The 21,987-nt window shown below is 42.8% G+C and overlaps 1 protein-coding gene across 6 annotated transcripts in view; it reads right to left on the reverse strand.

Annotated features, from left to right (window-relative positions):
* Positions 1–11,058: 11,058 nt before the first annotated feature.
* ARHGAP36 (Rho GTPase activating protein 36) overlaps positions 11,059–21,987 on the reverse strand; it is a 162,304-nt gene continuing 151,375 nt past the window's right edge. For 3 of the 6 annotated variants that reach the window (XM_089904089.1, XM_089904087.1, XM_089904088.1), the window contains 10 exons: positions 19,261–19,419; positions 17,991–18,056; positions 17,232–17,467; positions 16,799–16,991; positions 16,523–16,578; positions 16,127–16,277; positions 15,316–15,464; positions 14,949–15,125; positions 14,611–14,708; positions 12,270–14,474 (listed from right to left, as the gene is read on the reverse strand). In XM_089904089.1, the coding sequence (XP_089760215.1) occupies positions 12,545–14,474; positions 14,611–14,708; positions 14,949–15,125; positions 15,316–15,464; positions 16,127–16,277; positions 16,523–16,578; positions 16,799–16,991; positions 17,232–17,467; positions 17,991–18,056; positions 19,261–19,419 (3,215 nt within the window). In that variant the 3' untranslated portion in view covers positions 12,270–12,544. The other 3 variants (XM_089904090.1, XM_089904092.1, XM_089904091.1) reach the window with 2 other exon arrangements.

Raw genomic sequence — 21,987 nt, forward strand, 5'->3', positions numbered from 1 at the left:
AGAAGAACTAAAGATGATACAAACAACGATGAACAACACAATAAATGACATTAAAAATACTCTAGATGGGATCAATAGCAGAATAACTGAGGCAGAAGAATGGATAAGTGATTTGGAAGATAAAATAGTGGAAATAATTACTGCAGAGCAGAATAAACAAAAAAGAATGAAAAGAACTGAGGACAGTCTCAGAGACCTCTGGGACAACATTAAACGCACCAACATTCGAATTATAGGGGTTCCAGAAGAAGAAGAGAAAAAGAAAGGGACTGAGAAAATATTTGAAGAGATTATAGTTGAAAACTTCCCTAATATGGGAAAGGAAATAGTTAATCAAGTCCAGGAAGCACAGAGAGTCCCATACAGGATAAACCCAAGGACAAATACACCAAGACACATATTAATCAAACTGTCAAAAATTAAATACAAAGAAAACATATTAAAAGCAGCAGGGGAAAAACAACAAAAAACACACAAGGGAATCCCCATAAGGTTTACAGCTGAACTTTCAGTAGAAACTCTGCAAGCCAGAAAGGATTGGCAGGACTCTGCAAGCCAGAAGGGACTGGCAGGACATATATAAAGTGATGAAGGAGAAAAGCCTGCAACCAACATTACTCTACCCAGCAAGGATCTCATTCAGATTTGATGGAGAAATTAAAAACTATACAGACAAGCAAAAGCTGAGAGAGTTCAGCACCACCAAACCAGCTTTACAACAAATGCTAAAGGAACTTCTCTAGGCAAGAAACACAAGAGAAGGAAAAGACCTACAATAACGAACCCAAAACAAGAAAATGGGAATAGGAACATACATATCAATAATTACCTTAAATGTAAATGGACTAAATGTTCCCACCAAAAGACACAGTTTGGCTGAATGGATACAAAAACAAGACCCATATATTTGCTGTCTACAAGAGACCCACTTCAGACCTAGAGACACATACAGACTGAAAGTAAGGGGATGGAAAAAGATATTTCATGCAAATGGAAACCAAAAGAAAGCTGGAGTAGCAGTACTCATATCAGACAAAATAGACTTTAAAATAAAGACTATTAAAAGAGACAAAGAAGAACACTACATAATGATCAAGGGATCGATCCAAGAAGAAGATATAACAATTGAAAATATTTATGCATGCAACATAGGAGCACCTCAATACATAAAGCAAATACTAACAGCCATAAAAGGGGAAATCGATAGTAACACATTCATAGTAGGGGACTTTAACACCCCACTTTCACCAATGGACAGATCATCCAAAATGAAAATAAATAAGGAAACACAAGCTTTAAATGATACATTAAACAAGATGGACTTAATTGATATTTATAGAACATTCCTTCCAAAAACAACAGAATACACATTCTTCTCAAGTGCTCATGGAACATTCTCCAGGATAGATCATACCTTGGGTCACAAATCAAGCCTCGGTAAATTTAAGAAAATTGAAATTGTATCAAGTATCTTTTCTGACCACAATGCTATGAGACTAAATGTCAATTACAGGAAAAGATCTGTAAAATATACAAACACATGGAGGCTAAATAATACACTACTTAATAACGAAGTGATCACTGAAGAAATCAAAGAGGAAATAAAAAAATACCTAGAAACAAATGACAATGGAGACACAACGACCCAAAATCTATGGGATGCAGCAAAAGCAGTTCTAAGAGGGAACTTTATACCAATACATTCCTACCTTAAGAAACAGGAAACATCTCGAATAAACAACCTAACCTTACACCTAAAGCAATTAGAGAAAGAAGAACAAAAAAAAACCAAAGTTAGCAGAAGGAAAGAAATCATAAAAGTCAGATCAGAAATAAATGAAAAAGAAATGAAGGAAACGGTAGCAAAGATCAATAAAACTAAAAGCTGGTTCTTTGAGAAGATAAACCAAATTGATAAACCATTAGCCAGACTCATCAAGAAAAAAAGGGAGAAGACTCAAATCAATAGAATTAGAAATGAGAAAGGAGAAGTAACAACTGACACTGCAGGAATACAAAAGATCATGAGAGATTACTACAAGCAACTCTATGCCAATAAAATGGACAACCTGGAAGAAATGGACAAATTCTTAGAAATGGACAACCTGCCAAGACTGAATCAGGAAGAAATAGAAAATATGAACAGACCAATCACAAGCACTGAAATTGAAACTGTGATTTAAAATCTTCCAACAAAAAAAACCCCAGAACCAGATGGCTTCACAGGCGAATTCTATCAAACATTTAGAGAAGAGATAACACCTATCCTTCTCAAACTCTTCCAGAATATATCAGAGGGAGGAACACTCCCAAACTCATTCTACGAGGCCACCATCACCCTGATACCAAAACCAGACAAGGATGTCACAAAGAAAGAAACTACAGACCAATATCACTGATGAACATAGATGCAAAAATCCTCAACAAAATACTAGCAAACAGAGTCCAACAGCACATTTAACTTCATACATCATGATCAAGTGCGGTTTAGTCCAGGAATGCAAGTATTCTTCAATATACGCAAATCAATCAACGTAATACACCATATTAAAAAATTGAAGGAGAAAAACCATATGATCATCTCAATAGATGCAGAGAAAGCTTTCAACACCCATTTAAGATTTTAAAAAAGCCCTGCAGAAAGTAGGCATAGAGAGAACTTTCCTCAACATAATAAAGGCCATATATGACAAACCCATAGCCAACATCATCCTCAATGGTGAAAAACTGAAACCATTTCCACTAAGATCAGGAACAAGACAAGGTTGCCCACTCTCACCACTCTTATTCAACATAGATTTGGAAGTTTTAGCCACAGCAATCAGAGAAGAAAAGGAAATAAAAGGAATCCAATTCGGAAAAGAAGAAGTAAAGATGTCACTGTTTGCAGATGACATGATACTAAACATAGAGAATCCTAAAGATGCTACCAGAAAACTCCTAGAGCTAATCAATGAATTTGGTAAAGTTGCAGGATACAAAATTAATGCAAAGAAATCTCTTGCATTCCTATACACTAATGATGAAAAATCTGAAAGTGAAATCAAGAAAACACTCCCATTTATCATTGCAACAAAAAGAATAAAATATCTAGGAATAAACCTACCTAAGGAGACAAAAGACCTGTATGCAGACAATTATAAGACACTGATGAAATAAATTAAAGATGATACAAATAGATGGAGAGATATACCATGTTCTTGGATTGGAAGAATCAACACTGTGAAAATGACTCTACTCCCCAAAGCAATCTACAGATTCAATGCAATCCCTATCAAACTACCACTGGCATTTTTTACAGAACTAGAACAAAAAATTTCACAATTTGTATGGAAACACAAAAGGCCCCGAATAGCCAAAGCAATCTTGAGAAAGAAAAATGGAGCTGGAGGAATCAGGCTCCCTGACTTCAGACTATACTACAAAGCTACAGTAATCAAGGCAGTATGGTACTTGCACAAAAACAGAAAGATAGATCAATGGAACAGAATAGAAAGCCCAGAGATAAACCCACACACATATGGTCACCTTATCTTTGATAAAGGAGGCAGGAATGTACAGTGGAGAAAGGTCAGCCTCTTCAATAAGTGGTGCTGGGAAAACTGGACAGGTACATGTAAAAGTATGAGATTAGATCACTCCCTAACACCATACACAAAAATAAGCTCAAAATGGATTAGAGACCTAAATGTAAGGCCAGAAACTATCAAACTCTTAGAGGAAAACATAGGCAGAACACTCTATGACATAAATCACAGCAATATCCTTTTTGACCCACCTCCTAGGGAAATGGAAATAAAACCAAAAATAAACAAATGGGACCTAATGAAACTTCAAAGCTTTTGCACAGCAAAGGAAACCATAAACAAGACCAAAAGACAACCCTCAGAATGGGAGAAAATATTTGCAAATCAAGCAACTGAGAAAGGATTAATCTCCAAAATTTATAAGCAGCTCATGCAGCTCAATAACAAAAAAAACACAACCCAATCCAAAAATGGGCAGAAGATCTAAATAGACATGTTTCCAAAGAAGATATACAGTCTGCCAACAAACACATGAAAGAATGCTCAACATCATTAATCATTAGAGAAATGCAAGTCAAAACTACAATGGGATATCATCTCACACCAATCAGAATGGCCATCACCAAAAAATCTAGAAACAATGAATGCTGGAGAGGGTGTGGAGAAAAGGGAACCCTCTTGCACTGTTGGTGGGAATGTAAATTGATACAGCCACTGTGGAGAACAGTATGGAGGTTCCTTAAAAAACTACAAATAGAACTACCATATGACCCAGCAATCCCACTACTGGGCATATACCCTGAGAAAACCATAATTCAAAAAGAGTCATGTACCAAAATGTTCATTGCAGCTCTATTTACAATAGCCCGGAGATGGAAACAACCTAAGTGTCCATCAACAGATGAATGGATAAAGAAGATGTGGCACATATATACAATGGAATATTACTCAACCATGAAAAGAAACGAAATTGAGCTATTTGTAATGAGGTGGATAGTCCTACAGAGTGAAGTAAGTCCTACAGAGTGAAGTAAGTCAGAAAGAGAAAGGCAAATACTGTATGCTAACACATATATATGGAATTTAAGAAAAAAATGTCATGAAGAACCTAGGGGTAAGACAGGTATAAAGACACAGACCTACTAGAGAATGGACTTGAGGATATGGGGAGGGGGAAGGGTAAGCTGTGACAAAGCAAGAGAGAGGCATGGACATATATACACCACCAAATGTAAGGTAGGTAGCTAGTGGGAAGCAGCTGCATAGCACAGGGAGATCAGCTCGGTGCTTTGTGACCGCCTGGAGGGGTGGGATAGGGAGGGTGGGAGGGAGGGTGATGCAAGAGGGAAGAGATATGGGGACATATGTATATATATAACTGATTCACTTTGTTATAAAGCAGAAACTAACACACAATTGTAAAGCAATTATACTCCAATAAAGATGTAAAAAAAAATGGGTTGAGGACTTGAAAAGACATTTATTTTCCAAAGAATACATAAATGGTTAACACATACATTAAAAGGTGCTCAGTGTCGCTAATCATCAGGGAAATGCAAATCAAAGCCACAATGATGTATTACTCATATACCTTTTAGAATGGCTGTTATCAAAAAGATAAGCAATAACAAATGCTGGCGAAGATGTGGAGAATAAGGAACCCTGTGCAGTGCTGTTAGAAATGTAAGTTGTAAAGCCACTGTAGAAGACAGAATGGAGGTTCCTCATAAAATTAAAATAGAACTACCACATGACCCAGAAATCCACTTGGGTACATACGCAAAGGAAATGAAAACAGGGTATCAAAGAGGTATCCGTACTCCCATGTTTATTACAGCATTATTCACAACAGCCAAGACATGGATACAGCCTAAGTGTCCATCAATGGATAAATCAATAGAGAAAATGTGCGATCTATATCTATATTTGTATCTAAATCTATATCTATCTATACAGGTAGATAGGTAGATACAGATATAGATACATAATTCAGCTATAAAAAAGAAGGAAATTCTGCCATTTGCAACAACGTAGATGCCCCTTGAAAGCATCATGCTAAGCGAAATAAGTCATACAGAGAAAAACAAACACCGTATGATCTCACTTTATATGTAGACCCTAAAAACATCAAACTCATAGAAAGAGTAGAATGGTGGCTGGGTTGCCAGTAGCTGAGGGGTGGGAAATAGGGAGGTATTGGTCAAAGGGCACAAACTTTGAATAAGATGAATAATTTCCAGGGATATAATGTACAGCATGGTGACTGTAGTTGATAGTACTGTATTGTATACTTGAAAGTTGCTGGGAGAGTAGAGCTCTAATGTTCTCACCACCATCACCATTACAACAAAATGGTAATTATGTGAGGTAAGCTGTGTTAACTAACCTTGCTGTGGTAAACATTTTGAGAAATAGACATGTATCAAATTGTCATGTTGTATACCTTAAGGTTACACAACGTTATATGTCATTTATACCTCAATAAAGCTGGGGACAAAAATAGGCAACTGACACTCCCCTATTTAAAGATTTATTATAAGTCTACAGTAATCAAGAAAGATGGTACTAACATAAAAATAGAAAAATAGATCCATCAAACAGAGAGAAGACGCAGAAATATACACAAAATGAATGATCAACCAATTTTTGACAAAGTTATAAAGGCAAATGGATAAATTATAGTCTTTTCATTAAATGGTATTAGAAAATGTGCATATATGTATAGAATCAAAAAATGAATTTCAATCCATACTTCACACTGTATATAAATTCAACTCCAAATAAATTGTAGGCAGAAATAGAAAAACTAAATTTTTTTAAAGTTTTAGTTTCTTAATATGGTATATTACATTGATTAGCATCACTAGTCTTAAGAGAAATGTAAATCAAAACCACGATGAGAAACCATTCACACCACTAGAAGGACTGCAATAATAACTTTTAAAAAAGGTAATAAAAATTGTTGACAAAAATGTGAAGAAATTGGAAATCTCATGCATTGCTGGTAGGAATGTAAAATGATAGAATCACTTTAAAAAACTGACAGTTTCCAGAAGTGTTTAAAAATAGAGTTACCATATGACCCAGCAATTCCACTCCTAGGTACATACCTAAGAAAAATGAAAACGTATCTCTGCACAAAAACTTGAACATGAATTTCATAGCAGCATTATTTACAATAAGAAAAGTGGAAACAACCCATTTGGCTCTCAACTGATGATTGGATAAATAAAACTATAAAACTTATTGGATAAAACATAGCAGAAAACAGGACCAGGCAAATGAGGGGCCTAGGGTGCAAAATTTAAGAACGTCCTCACTCTCGGGGATTTGCGCAACCTTGAGAGATACTCCTTAAATTTTGCACCTTAGACCAATCATCTCCTTGGTCTGGTGCAGACTTTGAGAGAATGCTTAGTGAGCGTGCGGTAGGCAATGATTTCTTAGAAATGACACCAAAAGTAAAATTCTAAACATTTTTAACATGGTAAACTGAGCTTCATTAAAATTAAAAACTTCTGGGACTTCCCTGGTGGTGCAGTGTTCGGGAATCCGCCTGCCAATGCAGGGAACACGGGTTTGATCCCTGGTCCAGGAAGATCCCACATGCCGAGGAGCAAATAAGCCAGTGTGCCACTACTACTGAGCCTGCACTCTAGAGCCCGCGAGCCACAACTACTGAGCCCACATGCCACAACTACTGAAGCCCGCACAGCTAGAGCATGTGCTCTGCAACAAGAGAAGCCACTGCAATAAGCCCACACACTGCAGCAAAGAGTAGCCCCCGCTCGCTGCAACTAGAGAAAGCCCATGCACAGCAACAAAGACCCAATGCAGCCAAAAATAAATAAATTTCAAAAAAATTTGAAAACTTCTGCTCTTCAGAAGATTCCATTAAGAGAATGAAAAACAAGTCACAGACAGGAAAAAAAATTATCCAGAATATATAAAAAAAACTTTCAACACAATCAAAAATATCACTTGAAAATAGGCAGAAGATATATGACCAAAGGATGGGGGAAAATATGAAAATGTTCAACATCATTATTTGTAGGTAAATATGAATTAAATATGGCATATCCATATGGCATATCCAAAATAATAATGAAATATTATTTGACATTAAAAAACAATAAAGTTCTGATACATGCTATGACATGGTTGACTCTTGAAAATATTATGCTACATGAAAGAAGCCAGTCACAAAAGATTACATACTGTGTGATTCCATTTATATGAAATGTCCAGAATAGGGAAGTCTATGAAGATAGAAAGTAGTTTGGTGGTTGCCTAAACTTGGGGGACAGGAAAGATAGAGATTGACTGCTAACTGGTATGTGGCTACTTTTTGGAGTGATGAAAATATTATTAAAATATATTATGGCAATGGTTGTACAACTCTGTGAATACACTAACAATATTGTACACTCTAAACTGTAGATTGGAACTTATGGAAACTATATCTGAATAAAGCTTTTTAAGAATAACCAGGAGACTTCTGCTCAGGAGAAGATCACATAGCCCTTTTGCTCCCAAGATCCTCCCTATCAAGTACAAATATAAGCCCTGGAAATAACTTCAGAGAAAACCAAAGTAGAATTCTAAAAGATATAAGAGGAAGGTTAGGACCCTAGGACTAGGGAAACAGCACAGTACAAAGTCGTCTTATCACCTCTAACCCAAGAAAGAAAGGTGACCCAGGACTGCCATTTCCTGAACACCAGCTTATTTTTAGAAACAGAAGGTGGCCCAGGTAGGCTCATTCTTTTTCTGGATCAAATGAAAGTCCCACCTATCACAGGTGAGCCAGGCAGCACTACAAATCAATAACAGAAAGATGGCAGAAAAATCTCAAAACACTTAAAAAGTAAACTAACCTTCTATATAATCCATTGGTCAATGAGAAAGTCTCAAAGGAAATTTTAAAAATATATTGAACTGAATGAAAATAAAACACATCAAAACTTGTGGTACACTGTTAAAGCACTGAACATTTACATTAGAAAAGAGAAAATCAATAATCTAAGTTCCTACCTAAAGAAACTAGAAAAAGAAGAGGAAAATAAACAAGCATAAAGCAGAAGAGAGGATGTATTGGGAATGAGTTAGAGTGAAAGGGGCTGTTGTTTGAGGGGGATGATATTGAAATGGAATATGAATGGGAGGAGAATTAGAGAAGGACATGACCTGGGGTGTGCAAGAGAATTGCTGAGTGGCCTGAGGGCCCAGCTGAGGTTGGAAATTCTATTAGATGAACCAATATTTGGAGGGCTACTACATTTTCTCACAGTGGTCATTATGAGATTGGAGGAATCAGATGCTTGGAGGGACCCAAGGCTGAGAGTAAATAGTGCAGACGTGGTATTTCAAGAGCAAGGGAATGAAGATACAGTCAGTTCTAAATTAATATGCCCTGAGATCCTGCCTGGACAAGGAAAGAAGTGAAGAGAAAAGAAAAGCCTTGAGGCACTGGACATCTCAACAAGACCAAATAGCAGAAGACGTGGAATCCAGCCATTGTTAGGAGATTTGAGTCACAGTGGAATACTGGAGTTGAGTCTTTTGGAAGTGATGTCATGCCTAGTGATGCCAAGTGGCTGCAGGTGGTTGAAATGCTAAGTTAAAGGATGAAAGGCCAGGGTGTGGGATGGGTCTTCCACGTAGATATTGTTGAGGTCACCTAGGATGAGGACAGGACTTGGAGTGTCAAGGTAGCCCGTTGAGCTGGCCCTTAGAGTATGGGGAAGAGTGAGGATAATGCCCATATCTACTCACCACTCTCAGCCCCAACTCCTTGGTTGGTAGTCAGCACTAGGGGGGAATGTAGGGGAAGCAATAAGATCAGGAGAAAACCTGGTTTCAGGGAAGGCCAGGAAGTGAAGGGAATGTTTTGAATCAATCTACTTACCTACTTGTTATCTGGTTCATTTGTTGATTTTCAAGCTGAGTGGGAAAAGCACAGGTGAACTCTTCCAAGGACACATCACACTATTTTAGCTCCATAAAGTCCTGGAATGGCAGTCAGAGGCCTGTCTGGATCTTAATCTAGATCTCTGACCTCAAGTAAGTCCTTTCCAAATATGAGCCCTACTGTGACCATACATATAACAGAGAGTTGGAATGGATGAGCTTTATATTTTCTGCTGGGTTTAATATCTGTGAGTCCTAGATACAACTGCTAGGGTCTGTCTGAGATATCACAGTTGTTGTCTAATGGCTTGTCTGATAAAAGGACCTATAAGGAAGGAACCTGAAGCTTGCTTGTTAAAAGTGCAAATCCAAACCCAAAAAACTGACTGCTGACATCACAGTGCATCTTTGTGTCAAAGGAAGAATCCTAAAATTTTAGGATAAGCCAGTATAATCTAGTTGTTAAAGTTTTGAAGACTGGCTGTTTTCCACTAAGCTGATGTGTAATTTGGGCAGGTTATTCGACCTCTCTGTATCTCATTTTCCTCAAGAAGAAAATGAGGATGACAGTAACATGTATCTCATAGAGTTGCTGTGAATATTAAATAAAATGATGCAAGTAAAGCTTTAAACACATTTAGGAACTCGATATGTGTGAACTATCATTATAATTATTATTGTAGAATAATCATTATTATAGGAGGGACCCAACATTACCTTTCTGCTGTCTGTAAAACTCTACAGAAGGAAATATCCTAAAGTAAAGTGTGCAAAAATAAATAATACACATCATTCCACTTTCTGGAACTCTGTCCCTGACATGTGAAATTTCCAAGCATGTCATGAAGTCTTAAGCTTTCAAGAAAGTTTGGAGGTCCCATCAATCAAACAGGAGCATGTTCTTCTCTTACTCTTGGAAATCATATGTCTCAGGATATTTCTAGGTTTTAATTTTTGACCAATCCAGGGGGAATTTCTCAGTTGAGAGCACCTAGTGATCTCTCCGTTTATTCCCCTCTTTTCTCCTTTTAGAGGGCCTCCTCTTAAGCTTTATTCTTTCCCCCTACTTCTCCTTCATCCCTTCTACATTCTCTTTATTCAGTTACAGCTCTTTCCCCTTTCTTCCACTTTACTCTCCTTTATCACACACCACACCCCTTTTTTCCACCTCACCCCTTTATTCCATTTCTCTCCATCTCCTTATTCCACATTACCCCTTCCCCTTTACTCCCCAACACCCTCTCCTTTATCCCCCTCACCCCCCTTATCCCACGTCACCTCCCTTTATTTCATTTCTCTCCATCCCTTTATCCCATATCACCCTCCCCTCTATTCTCCATCACCCCTTCTCTTGTACCCCACATCACTACCCTTTATTCCACCTCACATCTTTATTCCATCTCTCTCCATCCCCTTATTCCAAATCACCCCTTCCCCTTTATTTCACTCACTCCATCCCTTTACACCATGTCACCCCTGCCCTTTATTCCACATCACCCTCTTCTATTTCGTTCCTCTTCCCCACCTCTCTTTCCCCTTCAGCTCCAGCTAGAGCTTCCCAACTCACCAACAAAATTTCAAATAAAAAACACACACACACAGTAAGCCATGAATATGCTGCTGTCACAATACAGATGTTTATTAATGATTAAATGCCAGAGAAGTTTTAACAATCACAAATCTTCGAGCTCTGCGGTTGTTACCCATTGTGTGATCGATTTCTACCCCTCAATACAATACATTCTTCATTCTATGGACCTTAGCAGTTGTTACCCCTCAATAACAGCTATAATTTTGGATGTCATACATAACCCATATCTGCGTGTTACCAGAGCACGTCCCGCAAATTTGTACCGTCCTGCATAGAGGAACTACAGAGACGATATTTAAGAACATTTGTAATCAGGTGACTTTTACTGCTTGGAACTATGTGTTTGTACCTAACTAGCTGTTTTGCTGACAACAGGATGTGGCTGCCAGCTATCTGTAAAACAGATCTAGGTAATAAAATCAATTTTTTTCCTCTAACTTTTGACCCCAGAAAAGCTAGTTGGGTTTCTCAGGATTTGGGGAGTGGCTGTTTGATGAGCCATTGGTCTAAATAATTTGGACAAAATTATCCTGAGGCGGTGGAGTGGCTGCAGGGACACGGCTATGAGTTGGTGTGACATGGTTTAGCATTAATTGTCAGCTGTCAGTAGGCTGACCTAACATCCTAGCATGCCTCTTGAGGGCCTTTCCAATTGAGCTCTTAGGAGGAGGGTAGGAAAGTCAGGAAAAGCATGCAATCCTCTTTGGGGGAGGGAAAGCACCTCGAGATTTGTGAGCTTCTCTGGGACAGGTGTTTACCACAAATGTCACATCAATTAAAGGAACGGCTGTAGTAAGGGAAAGCCAGGATCAGGGGTAAAAGAGAGAGGCAAGGTAGCACCAGGGCGCCTGAGCATGACACAGAAACATCTCCACTTTTACCAGCTGAAGGGACCGAGCATCCCCAGGAAAGGGGCTGGTAGTGTGTTTGGAATTCACAGCCTGACCCGAGCATCAGGTGGAACTCCTTCTTACCCTCAGATCTTTACCTTCAAGACTCTCCTTAATGTTTCCTGTGACATCCCAGGTCTACCCCCACTCTTTCCCCCTGTCTGGCACCATATAGAAGGAAAAACATCTAAGGAAAGAAGTAGCCGATGCCAGTTTTGGCCTCCTTCTCCCGGGGCACACGGAGCAATGGGTGGTCTTGCTCCAGAATGGGGGGGTTACCCGCTCCTTCATCATCGTCATGGGAACGGGCAGTGCCGGGGGGCACAGCTGGCTCCTCAGAGGAACCTGGAAAATAGTAACAATGTTAACTCCTTATGTTTCTAGACTTCACACTTTGCACAGCACCCAAGGAACTAAGACCTAATTTTGAGCTTCAAATACAGTATGAGGCAAGAAGTTAGGGCAGAAATGATTACCCCCATTTGACATGTAAGAAAACTGCAGCCTAACAGTAGAACATACATCTCTAAATCTAGGCCCACTGTGGAAGCTGGGTGTGTGGGGGTGGGGGACAGGAGGGCAGGGCCATGTTAGAGAACAGAAAGAGTGAGACAGATACCCCGTGCTTAGAGCAAATGGGCAATACCACCAGGGAAGCGAGGAAGTGGGCGTCCTCCTAACAACCACCACCACCCTACAACCAGCCTGACTAATTTTACTAAGCAAATGAGTAACAAAGCTGGAGCCGGAAGCTTACAGAACTTCATGGAGGGGAGAAAGCAGGTGTCGGTCTTCAATGACTCTGAGGAGGACCTGTAGTCCATGACTTGGCCAGGCTGAGACTTGTTTTTAAGGAAGGCGGTATCTACAGGAAATGTAACAGCTGCATCTTCTTTGCAGAACTGGATGGTCTTTGGACTCTGAACTTCTTTAGAGTCAAGATTACTAGGCATTGGGACTGCTTCCACATTCATGATTTCTTCAAGATTGACAGCTAGGTCTGGCTGAGGGTCTGAAATTGTATTAAGAATGGAGACATCTTCAGGCTCTGGAGCCATATTTGTAATTTCATCTTCTGCAAAAGTGTTGGCTAGGTCTTTCTGAGAATCCGGAATTTTGTTGCAAATTTGAGTGCCCTCAGGCTCTGGAACCACACTGAGAACTGTGTCTTCTTCATGATTGGGGTTTTCTTCAGAGTCTTGGATTCCACTGACATCAGAGTCTTCTTTGTGTCCTGGGATTTCTTCAGCGTCTGAGGCTTCTTCATCGTTTGGGACTCCACTTACATCTGAAGATTCTTCCTGGTTCTGAATTTCATCAAAATCAGAGACATCTTCAGGGCTCGTTACCACATGGAGGGCTGGGACCTCTTCAGGGCTGGAGTCTTCTTCAGAGCCTGCAATTCCATTGACTTCTGGAGTTTCTTCATAATCTGGAATTTCTTCAGTATCTGTGGTTTCTTCATCATTTGGGACTCCATCAAGAGCTGGAACCTCTTCAAGACTGGGGTCTTCTTCAGAGTCTGAGAGCCCATTAACCTCCGGGGATTCTTCATGATTTGGGATTTCATGACCACCAGGGGCTTCTTCAGGGCTTGGGACCACATGAAGAGCTGGGACTTCATCAAAATCAAGGTCTTCACCAGAGTCTGAAATCCCATTGACCTCTGGGGCTTCTTCATGGTCTGGAACTTCTTCAGCATTTGAGGCTTCATCATTTTGGATTTCATCAAGGGCTGGGACCTCTTCAAGATTGGGGTCTTCTTCAGAATCTGGGTTTTCATCATTATCTGAGTCATCTGCATGGTCTGGGATTCCGTCAGTGTCAGGGGCTTCTTCATTGTCTGGGATTTCATCAGTATCTGAGGCTTCTTCATTGTTCGGGATTACATCGAGATAGGGAACTTCTGCTAGGTCAAGGTTTTGGTAGTCTTCAAAATCTGGTCCTTCTTCAAGGTCGTGGTTTGGGTTTTCTCCAGGGTTTGGGATTTCTTGCACATCTCGGGCTACTTCAGGGTCTGGAACCATATCAAAATATGGTATTTCTTCAAAGTCTTGGATTTCAATGAGTTCTAGAATTTCATCATCAGGGTCTAGAATGTCCTCAAGGGGAGGAAGATCAAAATTCAGGGTATCGTCATCATCGTCGTTGTCGTCATCATCGTCATCTTCATCAAGTTCTGGAATGCCTTCAAGATGTGGGCCTGGAATCTCAAGGTCATTTGGAATCTCGAGACCTTGGACTTCACCAAAGACTACTCCTTGATTGAGATATTCAAATACTAGTTCTTCATTGACTGGCACATCTTCCTCAGAGGACTCATCTTCCTCAAGGGGCTCATCTTCAGCAAGGACCTGGCCTTCAGGAAGAGCCTGACCTTCACCAAGGGACTGACCTTCAGCAAGGGCCTGACCTTCACCAGGGGTCTGACTGCCAGCAGGGAACTGACCTTCATCAAAGGGCTTGCTTTGACCAAGGACAGCAGCCCGGGCTTCAGCAGAGTTTTCCACTGGATCAGAAAGTAAAGCATCCTCTTCCATCTTTATCCGTGCGCTCCTGAAGGGGAATGAATTTGAAAAAGCAAGTCAGTTTGTATACTTGGGTTGACTAACATAAAGGTGGCCTGGGGTTGGGAGCCCCCATAGGTGATTCTCCTTCAGGCTAAGCATGAACAAACCAAGAAAACACTCACTGGATCTTCCTCAAATTCCTGCGTCTGATAAAATCAAGGGCTTCAGGACTGGATTTCCATACACGCTTAGCAACCTGCCTCTGAATATGGGGAGGCACCTGAGGGTAAAATTAGCAATGTTAGCCTTTATTACACAACATTTTAAAAAATCTATACTCATCTCTATCAGGTACCCAGAACTGAAGACACCATGCCCAGCTAATGTAGGAAGGATTTCTAGACTGGGAGATTTGTGGCTGCCTGCTTTGGATACCCCCAGGGATGCATGTGGAACTCTTCCTTGCCTTGTGAACAGGTGAAAGAGCTGTGAAATAAGTGTGTCCAAAGCTTCCACCTACCTGAAAGAGGATATCCCAGTTATCAATCATGGCACGGACCACATTGACAGAAGCAACATAGTGGTCAATCCCCAGTCTTGTTTTCCTGGACTCCCTCTTGGCAGATGTCCCCCTCTTCAGGAGAGCAGATCCAAACACCAAAGCCAAATTGGTGGAAGTCATACGATTGCCTGAAACCTAAGTAAAGGAAAGCAGAAAGTGATCAACTCTGAAGTAATAATGGAAGTTACACAAACAGAAATGTCTCTTTTTGTTCTTGTTTCCCTCTCCCTCTGTCTCTCTGTCTCTCTGTCTCTGTCTCTTTCTCATATACTCCCACACATCTCCCCTTCTGTAAATCTCACTACCCTTTCCCAGAGCTTTTTACCAACTGTCCATCAATGCCAATGGAGTCCTCGCAGTTCTCAGTGATCTTATGCAGGACCTTCAGGAGACGCTCCAGGGTGTCACTGTGGCAAGGTGGCATCAGGTAAACCAGCAACTGCAAGGCAGAAAGCTGATCCTGTGGCTTCAGAGCTAGAGGAAGGAAAACAGGCACTGGCTTAGGGGGCTAGCCTTGGCAGCAGCCTGATACAAAGAAAGGTGTGATTCTGGTTGAAAAATGCCAAAGGCTATGGATAAAGTACTCAAGCATCTTTTCTTTGCTCATTCTCGTGGCATTTGAGCTCAGGATTCCTAAAAGTAAGAAGTGCTCCCATCAAAATCAGACCCCCTGGGCTTCCCTGGTGGCGCAGTGGTTGAGAGTCCGCCTGCCTATGTAGGGGATACGGGTTTGTGCCCTGGTCCGAGAAGATCCCACATGCCGCGGAGCGGCTGGGCCCGTGAGCCATGGCCCCTGAGCCTGTGCGTCCAGAGCCTGTGCTCCGCAACGGGAGAGGCCACAACAGTGAGAGGCCCGCGTACCGCAAAAAAAAAAAAAAAAAAAAGTAAAAATCAGACCCCCTCCCTACAGAACCTAGGTTCTTCTTTGCCCTGAGAGGGTGCACACAGCTTCAAGAAGCTCTAGAGAGATTTCCAAACAACAGACTTATAGCGGAATCTGGAGAGGTGTTTTCATCTTCTGGTGTTCATTTTGCCTTAGTTCCTTGGGGTCTTGCAGCCTGAGCTCTGTCCCCAGAACCCCACATGCCCTGTACTATTTCCTTTCCTTGCCCAACAAGGGAGAGCAGAAGACTCACTTGCTGTCAGGAGGAAGGACATGTACAGATCATCTGGCAGCAAAGAGTCCTTCATATCACGGAAAAACTCCTTGAGGAGTGCGGCCACATCATGCACATTCTGAGAGTCATCCAGCACTACATCCAGACCTTGATCAAATTCTTCACGGAGCTAGAAAAAGAGAGAGAATACATTCGGTGGCTGCTCTGCCCATCACAGGCTCCCTACTGGCCACTCCTTCAGTAAGTCTCAGGCTTCAGTGGAGGTAGTTGGCTATACGGTGTGCCTAGGGGGCTAGAAAGAAGACTGTGCTCCCTTCACGAGGCATGACATTCTCTTCAGGTCTATGGGGGAGCCCCCACCCCCACCAGTTTTTTCTCACCGAAGGAACAAAAGCATAAACATAGCTGATTTACCTTACGCACTGTCTGCTCAGAATATTCCAGGGTGAAAATCCCCACTGTGCTTAAGCCTGAAAGAAAAGACCAGGGGATGCTAAGTATCTGTGCTCACTGCCCCCACCCCTAGCATTTCCCTTTTCCTCCCCCATTGTATCCCAACCCCAACTGGTGGCAGGGGAATGTTTCAAGCCCTTCATCCCTTGACCTCTTTCCTCTCCCCATCTCTAGAACACCGTTCTTTCTCTTGAATTGCCTCCTACCTTGATTTAACCATCATTCTTGGCCCCTTACCATGTTTCTCAATGAAGCTGCAGCAAGCCTCAACAACCTGGGGGATTTGCTTAGCAATCGGATTGAGGCTCATTTTCCTTTTGGATCCCAGAAGTCGCTGGCCAATTGGAAAGGAAGTCTTGGAAAGTTGCAGGGTCTGCAGCAGCAGGGCCCCGTCCTCCAGTTCAGCCAGGCTATCCACAGAGACTGCACCCTGTGGAGAAACCCCCACTATGTTAAAATGGGGGAGCAGGAGGGTCACTCCGGACCTTCCTGAAGATTGCATCACATTCACAACAGGAGACATTCTCTCTGTGGCAGGCCAGTTACACCCCTCCAACACGTTCTGTTCAGCTCCCCTTCCCTCTGAGGACACAGGCCTTGACCTTCCCGCCCCACATCCCTGGACACTTCAAGAAGGGTCCCTGCCTGAAAACTGGAGGGTTTAACTCACTCGACGCCCACGGCGAGTAAACTCCCGGGGCAAGGAGGGCTCAGCCCGCCTGCGACTGAAAAAGCTCCTGATGCGGCCAAACATCCTTTGCACCACGTTTCCCCGACGACGGCCCGCAACCTGACGGGTGGCTTCTTCAATCTGCATCGCGGCTCTCAGTTCAAGTTGCTTGCGGCGGGTAAGCTCGTTCACCAGCACCTCTTCCAGTCGAATGCCAAACGTCTTAAGTGATACCGCTGGGGAGCCAGGGAGAGAAAGAATGAGAAACGTCAACGCTCCGCAGCGCTTAAATCAGGAGGAACTGCAGGGGCTGTAGCACTCCTCTAAGCAACCGCCCCCAGCCAACCCCACCCCACCAGACCCGCAGCGCCCCTCCCTGGGGAGGGAGCCAAAGGGACCCTGCGATGATCTGGCTGAACGACTCAGCTCCACTCAACTACCCCGACGGGGTCTCCACCTTAATTCCTGCCAGGGGGTGACCACCTTGAAGCAATGAGGGTAATTTCTTCTGGGCAAACTGTCTGGGGTAGATTCACGCAGAAAGCTTAGGTATATCTGATGGGACTGCCCAGCACTCCTGCAGCTAGTGCGCCATTTCCTGAAATCATCCCCTGCGGGGTTTCTGGAAGCGGGGGGGGGGGTGAGTCCCCCCCAGGGGCAGTGGGCACCGCCCAGTCTCCAGTAGCCTGGGACGCAGTACAGGAGGGGTGCAGCATTCTATTTCTTTACTAAGGAAAGTACAGTATGAGAGACCCTCACCCCTCTCTTGTCCTCTCAGAATCAGAAACCACTTCTCCAAGGTGTTTGGACGGTCAATAGGTAGAGCTATGGGAAGAGAAAAAGAAAACACACGCATTCTCATACAAATAGGATTTATAAGTGACTAAAACATCGTAATGCATTGATCCACAGAGACTGGGGGAGAGGGGCAAACAGCTCTGTCCAGCCCCCCAAAAGTGTTTTGCTTTCACTCAGCCTCAGTTTCCCCATTTGAAAACGAGACCAATCCTAACTACCACATATGAGACTCCAAGAATTTAACCAAACCAGATCATCTAAGGCGCCGCGTGCGCAGCGCGCATCTTGTTACGCACCAGCAGTATCTCAACACAACGCTTAAAACATAAATTCCGGGGCTCCGAGGCCGCGGGACAGCGCAACAGGCGAGGGGAGGGGCTCTGCCTGCGGCGCCTCGGCTACTAAGGGTCGCTAAGTTACTGCCGGCGCGCTTGCTCCCGGGATGCCGTCGGCTCCCCGCGCTGCGGCCGGGGGAGAAGCGGTGACACCCGCTATCTCCGCACTCCGACCCCCGCAGTGGCGGCTGCCCGCGGGGTCTCCTCGCCCTTTGCTGCGCTCCTTTTAGGATGCGCCGGGCGAACCTGCGGCCCCCTGCACTTTTCATCACTGCAGCGGCAACCCTCGGCTCGCGTGACCCCCTCCCACCTCCCCTCAGTCGCAGAATCTGCGCCTGCACCGCGGAGACCACTGGCGCGCTCGACCCCCGTCCTGCGCTGGGTCCCGCTCGCTCCCAGCGCACCTCCTGCCGCCGCCCCCCGCACCCGCACCCGCCCTCCCGCTACTCGCCCGGATTGGCCCGTGTCTCTCTCTCACTGTCTCGCTATCTCCCTCTAACTCTTCGTCTCTCAACCGCGCTGTCTCTGTCTGTCCCAGTCTTCTCTGAGTGTCCCTCTGCGTTTCCATCTCATTCCGACTTGTTCTGGCACCTCACCTGGTGCGTCTGTCTTTTCACCTGTCCTCTGTTCACCTGTCTGTCCCTGGTATCTGCCTGACTCACTGCCTCTCAAGCCCCCAGGCTTCAACCCAACTCAACTAATCTTTACCTCTTCCCAATTCACCAAACACCCTTCAACTCCCACTCCCTCAGTTCCTCAGGATCCAGGAGAACCGGCCAGGTCCAAGACCAGAGGAGAGTCCCTCCCACCCTCCTGGACCCCCAATTCGTCCCGTTCCGCCCAGGGGGTCCACTCGGCCCGAAGGCGAGGATGCCACATCCCGGGGTACTGCTCACCTCTTTCAGGTTTGAATTCAGAGAGGAAATGCCTGGCCACGAGTTCGTGGTAAGCAGTCTCTTGCAGCTTCAGACGCTCCAGCTCGGAGAGGCTGTGTATTGAGATCATCTTGGTCCTGCGGTCCTGGTTGTGTCCTGGGGCTCCTCCCAGGACGTTCACTAAAAAAATGAAGGCGGACAACAACAGCAAAGGGGGCATGATTCTGGGGCACAGTGTCCTTGCTGCCTTCAGAAAGGGAATGCAGCCACCCATTCTGGGATCGGATGATTATCAGAACTGCATCATCCAATTGTCACTAGACCTGGTGGAGGGAACTATGGGGGGGGAGGGTGGTAAAGGGGGAGGGGAAACTGGGAGGTGGCTTCACCCTCAAGCAGAGCTGCCTCTGGCTGCTTATTAAAAAAAAAAAATCCAACTTAAAAAAAGCCAGCCCTGAACCGACAGTCCAGAAAAGAGAAAACCTAATTAGGCAAAAAGGAAAAAATATATTTAAAAAAAAACCAACCTTACAAGTTTAAAATGCACATTAAGATAAGAATAAGGTAATATTTTTCCATTAATTATTAGGAACATTGATGGAGTTTATTTTTTAATAATAATGCTTGATGCTGTCCAGTTTGGGTGAAATGGGCACATTCATCTAGGTTAGGAGCTCTGTAAATTTTGTACAACTCTTCCAGAAAGCAAACTGGACACGTGAGTCTGAAGCCAAAAATCATCCCCAGGCCCTTTGACCCAGTAATTCCCCTTCTAGGAATCCATCCTAATGAAATCTTCCTACAGACAGGAAAAACCATATGTACATGAACCATAACAGTAAAAAATTAAGGGAAAAAAGCTAGCCCAGCAACAAGACTAGTTATATAAATTATGGAATAGCCACAGTATGGAAAATTATGCAATCATTAAAGGGATGGGAGCTTTTAAACAACAAATATAAAATACAGAATTGTATTAATTATGATTACAACTATGTGAAGAAAAACATGCAAAGAAATAAAAGACTGAGAGAAATGCACCCAGTTACTGATGGTGTCTGTATCAAATAGTGGGATTTGGTTTGCCTTTTATCTATTTACCCAAAATTGTGCAACTTGATTATGTTATTTTTTCCTGAAAAAAACAACAACATCAGTTTGTACCGAAACAAACATCATTTCCAGGCCATTTCTAATGAGACTCTCTATACAGGATTGGTATAGTGAAGTTTCTTGGTGTATTGGCAAACCTCTTTTACATATCCCTTCTCCATGGTGCCCACTATCTCAAACTGCTCCCAGGTTGCACAGGATACCCCAGTGGGGATCTCCCTGCACCCCACACAGCATCCTATCCTGCACATCCTCACCTCTATTATTAATTTGTTCTTTCATGTATGCATTTTTTAAAAAAGAAAGGAAAGAAACCTGCATTAACTGTCTACTTTGTGCCAGGCACTAAAGATTCAAATATGAGCAAAATAATAAATACTCTTTTCATAGAGAATTTAACAGTGCAGTGAAGGAGATACACAGGTTAACAACAATTTACAAAACCTTGTGATAAGTCAATTGCCCAAGATATAAACAAACTACTGTGAAAGCAGAAAGGAGGAAACATCTAAGTCTGCCTGGAGACAGGGAGGGGGGAGTGTCCAGAAAGAGAGAACAGCTTGTGCAAAGGCAAAGAGATGGGAGAGAGGTTGTTATATTCTTAAAGCTGTATAAAGAGGATGGAAGGAGATAAATCTGGATAGGCAGGAATGAGGTCATGAATGGCCCTATAAGCCATGTTAAGGAGCTGGACTTTCTCCTGAAGGCAATAGGGAACTACTTCAGGGTTTTAAGTGGGAAGTGACAGAGTCAGAGCTGCAGCTTGGAAAAATCGCAGAGCAGTGAAAAACCTGGTTTGGGTAGAAAGCCTGAAGTAGGTAGATCAGCCAAGAGGCAAGAGATGCTGACACAAGTCAGTATCAATGGGGCTGGAGCAGGAGATGGATTTTATGGGTATAATTGACAGGACTTAGAGAAAATTTTTTATTGTAATGGAAAGGATAGCTCCGAAGTTTATGGTTTGGGTGAGTGTGTGGATGCTTCTTCCTAAGAGAAGATAATTCAGGACATGGGGAACTAAACCTTTTGGCAAGATGGGAAGTGGTCACATGCTACTTTTCTGAGCTCCCCTTGCCCATGGAGTTTTATGATAATATTCTATATATTATTGGGGGGGGTGCTTAAACTCCAAAGATCAGGTAATGTGGCTTTGACAGAGAAAAGGTAGGTAGAAGTTTATCATCCAATAATCTATATAAATGAGCTCTGTCAAAAAAAATCCCTCACTTCTTTTGTTTCCAAAATCCTCTTTTGCCCACTTTCCTTAATGGCCAAAGTCACACATGTCAGAAATAAACACTTGCCGGATAACTGAAGTTCAGTATGAGATAGGATGAGGAGTATTTCTATGCCTTTTGAACTGAGCTAAGAGGAAAATTCTTAGCATACATATTTTTTAAAGTCCCTTCAACGGAAAATCAATATCCCCTGGACCCAGAGTAAACACCTAAGCCCAACCACCAAACTGCATCCACAAAATGACCATCTTAACCAAAGGCACATGCAGAGAACCTAACCACAGACCCAAACTAAGCAGCCAGCAATCCCCCATTCACAATGGCAGGTCCAAAATCTATTAGCCAAGGGTCTCATTCTGACACACACAGCCTAGCTCTGGATTATTTTTTTTTACAT

This window comes from Delphinapterus leucas, chromosome X, assembly GCF_059928025.1.
Source record: "Delphinapterus leucas isolate spDelLeu-1000000601 "Yukka" chromosome X, BTC_Dleu_Yukka2, whole genome shotgun sequence".
Taxonomy (NCBI): domain Eukaryota; kingdom Metazoa; phylum Chordata; class Mammalia; order Artiodactyla; family Monodontidae; genus Delphinapterus; species Delphinapterus leucas.